Below are 10,580 nucleotides of genomic sequence, written 5' to 3' on the forward strand. Positions count from 1 at the left end.
AAAAAAAAAAAAAAATTAAGCAATAAGTAATAAAAAATAAACAGGGGATCGATTCTGTATCTTGAAACGAGGTGAAAATTACAAAAGTGAGCGAATTTACTAGAATACTGATAATTTCATTGGTTAACACCTAGTAAATTTGCTTACTTTTGTAATTTTCACCTTATTTGAAGATACAGAATCGACTCCCAGTAAGCAAATTAACATTTTGGATTTACTCTTTTTATTATTTATGTCATTGCCTTGCGTTCTTTACTGTGATTGGCCAACTCGTTTACTGTTTTACATTTTTTGTGTGCCATGGGCTTTAAAGTGATATTTAAAATTTGATAAAAGCGAGGAGAAAAATTCTAACGCAGTGCAGCAATAAAAAAATTAATCTAATGGGTACTTTTATTATTGGACAAAACAGTCAGTTCGCCAAGCGATTGAACGTGATTGGTTCTTACTTGTGTATCTGGCTTGAATGTTCCCAGCAATTCGCGTTTGCGATATTAATGCGTTCGCAAAGTCATAGAAAAAAGTTATAATCTTTTTGTCCACAAATTTGATAAGATTTTACGTTAGATCTGTTTTATGAGATCAGTTCTTTTTTCGCTAAAGTTCTTGCACGGTTCATTTTTCTTTCTTTTCTCTCGTTGGAGAAAAAAAGAGAAAAGATGAACCGTGCAAGTTCAGCTAAAAAGAACAGTCTATTCCTACACTAGAGTGCACAAAATCTCTCTTTCTCACTTTTGCCAAATATTAAATATATACTTATCTCACTTTAAGTTCCAAAATAGTTTAGCTACAAAAAATAGACCCGTTGTATCAACAGTAAACTATTCTACGTTCTACACAATTCCGCGCCAAGTCCGTTAACGTTGCTTGCACTTTTTGCACTTTTTGCACTCAGCATCTTTGCTTTCTTTTTCTTCAACGCCCGAATATATATTTATCTCGTTCTAAGTACGAAAATATTGAAGATTTCAGCAACGTGAACAAACCTACTGTTCTGTCTTGGAAACTACCACAAATATTAGAATTTAGATACGCCGAAAATCTTTCGATAATACGCATTTTGTACTGTTTTTATAGACTTGATAACTTTAAAAATGACGTCGTTTAAGAAAATAAATACCAAAGTGTTTGCCCGAACAGGACCGGAATTAACTGAAGATAATATATATTGGAAAAAATATGCGGTATGTATATGTTTAGGAATTTGTATGGAAAAAACGTGATCTCCTTAATACTCCCACGTGTGCGGTACATAACCTGAGTAGATTCATCGATTGTTTTTACGTTTTATTTTTCTCTCACGTTTTATAATAATATAACAAAAAGAAAGAGAACAATTTCATTATTATGATACACATAGATTTTTTTTCAATAGTATTAATCTAAGTTAAAAGCTCTGATCGATTTACTTATGAAATGTTGTTTGTAACGTATATAAGGAAAAGCCTAAAAAGATATACGTTCTACTTCATACAAAAAGCATTCTCTAATTTGACTTCAAAAAAATCTTTTCTTTGTTCGAATGTCATAAACATTCTGATTCATACAGAAAAATTTTCTAATTTCTTTTGTCAGGAATATCTTTTCTTTAAAATTTCTTTGTTAAAATGATGTTATCTGATATGTTACTGTATGCCTTTATTTAGTGGGAATATAGCATACACCAATAAATAAGACTGTAAAATAAAGTCTGCTTTACAAACTAGGCTGTATTTGTAATATAAATATAATTATAAATTATTAATTTATATTTTTTAAATAAAATTTGTCTATATTTTTGCTTTCATTTGCTTATAATAAATATGATATCTTTAAAACATTTTTTTAATTTTTAATTCTTAGTATATACATTCGATTAAATCATTTGTGCTCAGCATATTTCTTTTTTTCAAAAACTAGGAGCATATCAAGTAATTAGTTATAACATTTAGATATTATTTTTTTAAATATATAATCTTAGAAATTCTTTCTAAAGATGTTAAAGTATATATAAGAAGTATTTAATAATTTTTATGTATTTATTAAAAAAAGTGATGAAAATTAATCCAGAACATGAATGACCCATTTCATCTTAGTACACATCATGTGTACTAAGGGTTAATTTTTGTAATCTATGCATTTATTAAAATTATATTTATTGAGAAAGATATATTATTATGTGGTAATTATGTATGTTTACAGCCTCCAGTTTTAATAAAAGAATTTGGTCCGATAGACTACATTGACTTCTCGCCAGTAGAGCCACATTATTTCGCAACAACCTGCTCAGTACGAGTACAACTGTATAATCCTATCACAAAGTTAGCTACAAAAACTTACAGCAAGTTCAAAGAAGCTGCATATGGAGGTTGCTTTCGTAGAGATGGCAAGCTGTTGTGTGTCGGTGGAGAAGAAGCAGTGATTAAACTCTTTAATATCAGTTCAAATAGCGTGTTGCGAATCTTTTCTGGACACAAGGCTGCAGTGCACAGAGTTTTCTTCACAGCAGATGACGTTCACGTTGCTTCATTTTCAGACGATAAGACTGTAGCTTTGTGGGACATACCTAGTGAGAAACAATTGACAAGTTTCAATGAACATACAGATTATGTCAGAGCTGGCGCAGTGAGTCCTGTATCCTCTGATGTGTTATTATCCGGCGGGTATGACAAAATTGTGAATATGTATGATGCCAGAACGAATAAGAAGGTATTTAGTGTTAATCATAACGCACCAGTAGAAAGTTTACTCTTCTTGCCGACTGGAGGAATATTTCTGTCAGCAGGTATAATATTTATGATAGTTTGATTATATTTTATGTATCTATATAATTTTAAAAAATTTTGATGTGCAATTCAGATGAGTACATATTATGCAATACAATATATAAATTCATATGGAAATTATAAGCATCTAAGATTTAGTTTTGACCGTTACAGGTATTAAATTCTTACTCGTGTGTTCACATTATACGATCTTAATAAATCATTTATTATTGTTTGATAAATTTTATAAATTTCTTAGTAAATAATATGTATAATAATTATACATATTATATACACATTATATACAATTTCATACAGTTGAGGGTTTATGTATAAAATTGCTTATTATTTATTTATCTATAATTTCAAGGTGGGACAGATATTAAAGTATGGGATGCTCTCGCGGGTGGAAAATTGGTCGCGAAAATTACTCAACATCATAAAACTGTAACTTGCCTGAAAATTGCTTCTAATGGTCATAGAATACTGTCTGGTTCGTTGGACAGGCATGTTAAGGTTTACGATGCTGGAACATATAAAACTCTTCATGCTTTGGATTATCCTAATGCGGTTCTCAGCATAGGAATTAGTGTAAGCAGAACAAATTGTCTTTGCCGTTACCGCGTTAAATCTGCTGTCACATCTATACTTATTTAACCCGAGAAGTCGTCTGGAATATTTTTATATATTCTTCCGTTTTTAATAACATTTTACTTTTTTCTTTAATAACTGTTTTTTTTTAATTGAATCTTTAAATATACAATTTCATCAAAATCCACAATAAGAAAATTTTAATTAATATCTTTATTTTTCAAAAATACTGTCATAATAAGCTACTTAACGAGTTTAATCCGTTTAATAAATCCTTTTGTAACTAGAAAATAATATATTTTTATTAATATAAGTATTTTAAATATATAATAAGAGAATATACAGGACTCTTTAAATTCAACATACAAAAAGAAAAATAAGGCTTTCAAGAGTCAATTTATAAAGACGTTAATAGATCATATCATTTTTACATGTATTTAAAAACTTAAAAATAATCAATGATAAACATATATTATAAAAGCAATTTAGATATATAGATGTTAAGTACAATAATTTGATCTCTTCAAAAACATTACTAGTTTCGGCTATTAATTTTAGCCATCCTCAGATGTGAACGCAATACAAAAATTTAAATTAATCGAAGAACAAGTAAAAATTCGCAAACTAAGATATGTCTTTGGTTGTTTTCCATAAGAATAAAGGAAATAATAAACGAAGTATTTTCTCAGAGGGACGACAGAACCCGTCAAGCGATTGGAAGATCGTTTGCGAAGGAACACCGTAGTTCTAAAGATAAAAACCAAGGAAACAATGTTTCTAATAAAATCGTAATAAAGACCAGAAAAGTCGTCTCTCTGTTAAAACACTCACCTCTCTGTGATAATTATCCGCAAAATCCATGTGGTAGAAATGTTCGTCAAGTTTTGGAGTCAATGATGATAAGATAAATATATCACATCACAACGATGATGTCGATGATAAAAATTTTTTATAAAAATGATCACATTATACGTGTATCTTGTCTGAGAATTATTACCGGAATATAATCGGAATACATGACCTATCCACACGACGTGCGAAACTGTAATGCGAGTCTGCTGGCAATGCAAAGTCAGACCTTGTTTATGATCGGTATATATGACTTATGAAGACCCTCTGTGTCTGTCTGTAAATTAAGACTGTTGTTTTGTCTTTATAAATTGACTCTTGAAAGCCTTATTTTTCTTTTTGTATGTTTAATCCGTTTGTAATATTTGTTTTGTTTCTATTTATCTTTTTTTTTTTTAGAAAATCGAGTAAATCTAGAGGTGCGTTCCGTATCGCGCATGATGTGCATGAGTAATATTTGTTTTGTTTCTATTTATCTTTTTTTTTTTTTTAGAAAATCGAGTAAATCTAGAGGTGCGTTCCGTATCGCGCATGATGTGCATGATGCATCCATTGTCCTTGTTTAACATTTGGTGAGCAACAAGGATAAACGATGCATTATGCGCATCATGCGAGAAACGGAACGCACCCTATATATAATCCGTAATGTTCTCAAAGACTAACAAATTGGAAAATATTCAATAATATATAATATATTGTTATGATAACAGTGATTTTTAATTAGGATGTAAAAATATCCCATGTGATCGTAAAAAAATGACTACTCTCGGGTTAATAAATTTGATCTATCCAATATTATAAAATTGAATTATTTATAAACATTGATAGTTAAATACATTAATATTAAATTGCAGGTAGACGATGAAACCGTCGTAGCTGGTATGGTAGATGGTATGATTTCTGTTAGAAGACGCGAGGAAGACGTGAAAGATGTAATAAAACCGAAACGGAAGAAGGTGTCGTACAGGCATGCAGGAGAAAATCTGCATGTACGAAGTATTGACGTAGTCGTGCACCAAGAAGTGAAAGAGGTAATGAGCAAGCACGATGCCTGCTTGCGAAAGTTTCAATATAGTAAAGCGCTCGATTGTGTCATGATGAATTATGTGGTTAATAAAACGCCACATGTCACTGTAGCGCTTACACAGGAACTTATTAGGCGCGAAGGTTTAAGGCGAGCTTTGGCCGGTAGAGACGGCAAGTCGCTAGTAAACATTATTAAATTCTTAAACAAGTACATCGGCAGTATACGTTTTGGAAGAGTATTGTCGCACGTAGCAAACGTGTTGTTAGGTAAGTGTTAAATATTTCCCTTTAGATTACTTTTCACATGTTTTTTATTAATAAAATTTATTCTCTTTGTTTAATAGACGTTTACGAAGATCATTTGGACGAACTGTCGGAGGAAACACGAAAAACGTTTGCTATACTGTCGCAAAAATTGCAGGAGGAAGAACAGTTAATTTTAGCTTTAACGCAATTGCAAGGTTCAATGCAAATGATATTGTCTGGTGCTGAAACGTCTTCTTTACCTGCTATAAAAGAAATTCAAAGCTTGGAACCATCAAATGCCGCTCAAACAGAACGTGATATTATTTTGAATATAGCTTAAAATAATTTATAAAATATTCAATTGTAAAATAATTTTTGTAAAATAGTTTTTTTGTACATAATTTTACATTACATTAGCATTAAATTTCTCGAAATATAAATGAACAAGCAACAATTTAAATACTTTCCTCTTAATGAATAAGTGAAGAGTAACATATTTAAAACTTTTTAAAAATTAATTTATAGTGAAAAAGTTTGTGGTGTATACAAGTCACAAGATTAATTGAAAATATTCTAGCAAATTGTTTTTTATTTTTTAAATAAACTTAAATTAACAAGTATTCACTTATTTCAAGAAGTTTCCTTATTGAGACATTTTTGCCAAGCAGCAGAAGATGGTCTTTCAGGCACTATCCATCCAATTGGAATCGTTGTCGTATCATTTTCTGAACTGATGAACTTATCCCAGGCTTTACTGAAATGCAAAAAAAGAAACATTTTCTCGATTGAAAAAATTTGATACAATATCATTTGAAATTAATTACGTCTCGATATTAAATACATACCGAATCATGACAAAACTATCCATATTTTTATAGGATTGTTCAGCAGCCAATATACTTGTCCCAAATAGCACATTTTCCCAATCGTCGAATAAATTTTTCGTTTGTTTTTCGATCCTTTTTTCGTTATCCGTTTTTAGCATTAATTTCAATTCCTGTTCTTCTATTGCGTACTCGCGATCCAAAGTAGTCCACTGTTCTATTAATTTAGCTGTAATATTCATTTATATTTAAAAATATAATAATTATAATTTATATTATATTTGTATAAGAAAATCCTAGCCTGTATTAAATACTCTATTATTAATCGTGTTTTATATTTATTTTATTATTATTAGAATTCCTTATTATGATATTGTATTTATTGATATGTATTTTTATTTCGCATTTTAAGAAGTTTATTATTTTTATTATTGAAAATAATATGTAACAAAATAAAATACACTACCGATGGTATTATTGAAGACATTCTCGGCTGCTAAGGACAATTTCTCGCCCCTCGCTCGAGCAATATTCGCCTTGATCTCTCGTAAGTTCTGTAGTTCTTGTAAAATCCCTAGATACTTTCGTGCATCGTTTCTCTTGCTTCGAACATCGGATAAAACCATATCCGCGTCTTTGCGTAAGTTCTTCTCTTGCTTCTCTCGCTCAATTACCGCCTGCTCTTTTCGGATCCACGCATCTGCTTCTGCATGTAATCTTGCTCTTCTTTCTTCCTTCAATAACTTCTCCTTTTTCCATTCTTCCCTTCTGAGTCGTTCTCTCATACGTTTCTTCTTACGTTTCTCTAAATTGTTCTTAACTTTATTTAAAAAGTTCACATTTTTTATAGTTTTTAAGATTTCGCAGATTTCATGTTTTGCAGCATTACAGGCACTGACCTTCTCCTGCCATTTCTCTTCCGGTAAATTAAGATTGTTCTTAAGTTCCACGCAAACAGCTTCAAGTTGTTTATTCAATCTAGCTACGGACATCAATGCACTCTTAGTGTCCGCGATCTTATACGGATCTTTCTGTTTGCATTTGGCAGGAACTGCTGAACCTGTTTCTTTGAGGAACTGTTCAAAGACCTTTTCATCTTCTTGTCTTGTTCTTATTCTATCGATTGACGTTGCATTATTAACAGTACTGTTATCACATGTTACATGGCTTGGATAAACATAACATATATTCCCACCGTAATTTACATTGTATGGAAATGGTTGCTGATTTATCGGATAGTACGTGTTAAAATGCATATTTTGATAAGTTTGTCCAGTACCTTGTTGGAAAGATTGACCACTGTACATGTTTATTTTAATATGTGTGCATTCAAGTGAGAATAATGATAAAAAAAGCTTAAACTATAATAGTTAGGCTATAAGTTTTAAGTGTAAAATTAATCAATCTTAAAAGGTTAGTAAAGAAATAAAAATGTTGGAAAATATTTTTTTGAAAATAATTTAGCGAAAGTCATTAAAGAGCACTTTTTTAACACATCTGCAAAATATCCCCTTCTTTCGGCAACTGTTCTTCTGCTTCCTGTAATACTTTTTCAGCCTCAATGTAATCTCCGACTTCCTTTAAATCTTGCTCAGTTTCCAGGATCTTCTTGAGTTCTTCAAATGCTTTAACGAGACGCCTCTGGCAGTCTGGTACCATCATAAGGGATTCTTGAAGCACCTCCTCTTGCTTCTTTATGTCGTAGCCATCTTTATCTACAACAACACATATATACTATTAACAAAATTGTTTAATATTAATTTATCAATAATATCACTTCAGACTTCAAAATTAAAGAAAAAAAGCATCTCGTGAATAAAATTTATTTAAATATTAAAAGTTATGATCCTATGAAACAATTGTATTACTATAAACATTTATAAGCGCTTTAATAAAGATATTCTTTTAACACTAGAAATTGAATATTATATATTAGTATTAGACGAATCTACGCAGCAAATATTTCCGAATATATTACGTGGCTATGAAACAAGTTTCGACGTCACGTGATAAGGAATTGCATCCTTTCTCCCCTCATAGCTAAAAGCGATCCTCACCCTGCTCTTTCAACTTTTGTATCCTCTCGCGCTGCTGCGCCGCCTCCTTTTCGTACGTGACCTTTTCTTTCGCGAGACGCTTCACTACTCCTGTCTTAATCTTGAGCGTTCTTATACGCGGATCAGACATTATTTGTATGTTGCAAACAGACGCTTCACCTTTTCGAGACGTCGAGGACGGGAGAAGCTGGAACCGTGGATGTGCGTCGAGAAATCCCTTTGCTGTTTTTTTTTTTTTTGCCTTATTAGGCAAGGACGCTGGACGAGTCGATAGAAACGGAATTGTGGCCGACACCAACGACACCGTGACACACGACGAGGTTATGTATGACTCACAGAGTCGCGATCACGCACTCACGCCTGCTCACGCCGCTCACTTCACTTCGTACCGTTCGAGTTTCGACTGCCTGACGTCACGTGACATCGTCGAGATCTCGATTTCGATGTCACGTCCGATATCGATATTTTGCCGCGGTTTCTTTCAGTTTTCAATCAGTCTCGTGGGTGGTTTCTCATTATTACAGTTGCTTTCCATTTCCACACAAGTGATATTGAGACTGTATTCCAAATTTACTGCCAGCGTTGAAAATCTATTTTAGTTTACGTTATGCACTATAAATTTTCAGTACTGGCAAAAGTTTAAGGGGCTCCGCACAATAAAAGGAACAGGGAACAGAGAATAGAGAATACGAATTTCAACTTATCAGAAACTGTGTATTCCACAATACATGATTTCCGATAGGTTGAAATTCTTATTCTCTGTTCCTTTTATTGTGCAGAGCCTCTAAGAACACAGTTTGAATCTAAAGTTATATGAATATATTTTATATTCAGATAATGACATTAGGTTACTTGGGTGACCAAGGCTGCGTTTCCAAAATTTACTGCTAGTACTGAAAATCTATAGTGCACGTGACGTAAAGTATAGATTTTTAATACTGGCAGTAAATTTGGGAACACAACCTTTAAGGTATCGGGTAACAACACAGGTTTATAACCTCACTTTTAACGTGAGTTAACACGCAGTGTTTAGAAGATATCTTTGGCCGTGTTCCAAATTGACTACCAGCGCTGAAAATCTATAGTTTACATTACATGCGCTGTAATTTTCAGCACTGATAGTAAATTTGGAACATGGTCTTTATGATGTCTTATTTTAGACATCTTTATAGACATGCATGTTCTAAAAGACGTTTTTATGATGTTTCTATGAGGTTTTTTTAGGTCTACTGATTCCACCAGTGTAAGATTAACTTTAATCTTTGTTTAATTTACTGTACATATTTTGTCTATTGGAAAGATTCGATCTCTCGCTTGTGCAGATTATAAAAAGTTGAATTTCACTTGTCAGAAAATAAAAAAAGAACGTGTATTTAATTGAAACATGATGTTATAAATAAGAATTATGAATTATCTGAGTTTAGGTGTAAATGGAATAAGCAACTTAAATATTACGTATACGTCGCGCTACAGAAAGCTCGCTAGCGCTAGTTTTATCGCGATCTATAAAACGTGAAACGCAAAAGAGCCTTCGCTTTATCGCGCAACGAGCGCCAGGATATGACGCGATTATCGTTATACGAGGATCTAGTAGGACTCGAGCGAGCTTTACCTTTCGCCTTATTATCGGGTCGCGGCATTACTGCGCTTCGTCCAATGAGAACGTATCAGACGTTTACGGTAATCAACGACACGATAATTTTCCGGAAAGCGATAAAGAGAAAACAATACCTAGTTTATGCAGGAAGTTTATACGTAAGTTTATAGGGGTATAACGATATTTCAATTGTTTATCAAGCATTCAAAGTCGACGTTTTATGACACTACGTCTAATCTAAAATTTAGATGTAAAACTTTTGTTTTTTATTCGAGGAATATTTCCAAATGTTTCTCAAAATTATTTTGAGATCAAAGAAAAATTTTAAGAGAGAATAAAATCTAAATATGGATATATATATAGTTGAATTAATTAATAAAACTTTTAGAGAGAGAGAGATAAAAATCTAGGCGATTCATCATTATACATAAAAGTATTTAAATAATGTATAAAATGTATGCATTTTAATAGCGCATATTAATTAATTATAAATTATATATTACATATTATATTATATGTATAATAATTATAAATGTTACAAAAACATTAAGAAAATTATTCATAATCAAATTAAGGTAGTGGTAATACAATGACAAGGTAGATATATATTAATTTTTCTACTTAATCGACCTGCAGGAAAATTTGC

The 10,580-nt window shown here is 31.7% G+C and overlaps 3 protein-coding genes across 3 annotated transcripts; 1 reads left to right on the forward strand and 2 right to left on the reverse strand.

Moving 5' to 3' along the window:
• The first annotated feature begins 942 nt into the window (after positions 1–942).
• On the forward strand, positions 943–5,822 carry LOC108762981 (U3 small nucleolar RNA-associated protein 15 homolog). Its single transcript, XM_018510262.1, has 5 exons — positions 943–1,184; positions 2,182–2,764; positions 3,115–3,335; positions 5,039–5,477; positions 5,555–5,822. The coding sequence occupies exons 1-5, from the start codon at positions 1,095–1,097 to the stop codon at positions 5,794–5,796; spliced, it is 1,575 nt and encodes a 524-aa protein (XP_018365764.1). The 5' UTR covers positions 943–1,094; the 3' UTR covers positions 5,797–5,822.
• On the reverse strand, positions 5,698–7,607 carry LOC108762986 (uncharacterized). The gene is made up of 4 exons (XM_018510274.1): positions 6,747–7,607; positions 6,302–6,509; positions 6,082–6,210; positions 5,698–5,719 (listed from the first exon to the last, which is right to left on the reverse strand). The coding sequence occupies exons 1-3, from the start codon at positions 7,585–7,587 to the stop codon at positions 6,087–6,089; spliced, it is 1,173 nt and encodes a 390-aa protein (XP_018365776.1). The 5' UTR covers positions 7,588–7,607; the 3' UTR covers positions 5,698–5,719; positions 6,082–6,086.
• A 125-nt stretch (positions 7,608–7,732) lies between these two features.
• Positions 7,733–8,982, reverse strand: LOC108762991 (Tubulin binding cofactor A). Its single transcript, XM_018510279.1, has 2 exons — positions 8,338–8,982; positions 7,733–7,995 (listed from the first exon to the last, which is right to left on the reverse strand). The coding sequence occupies exons 1-2, from the start codon at positions 8,465–8,467 to the stop codon at positions 7,769–7,771; spliced, it is 357 nt and encodes a 118-aa protein (XP_018365781.1). The 5' UTR covers positions 8,468–8,982; the 3' UTR covers positions 7,733–7,768.
• Positions 8,983–10,580: the final 1,598 nt, after the last annotated feature.

The sequence above is a fragment of the Trachymyrmex cornetzi genome, unplaced genomic scaffold (genome assembly GCF_001594075.2).
Source record: "Trachymyrmex cornetzi isolate Tcor2-1 unplaced genomic scaffold, Tcor1.1 scaffold11, whole genome shotgun sequence".
NCBI classification, from domain to species: Eukaryota; Metazoa; Arthropoda; class Insecta; order Hymenoptera; family Formicidae; genus Trachymyrmex; species Trachymyrmex cornetzi.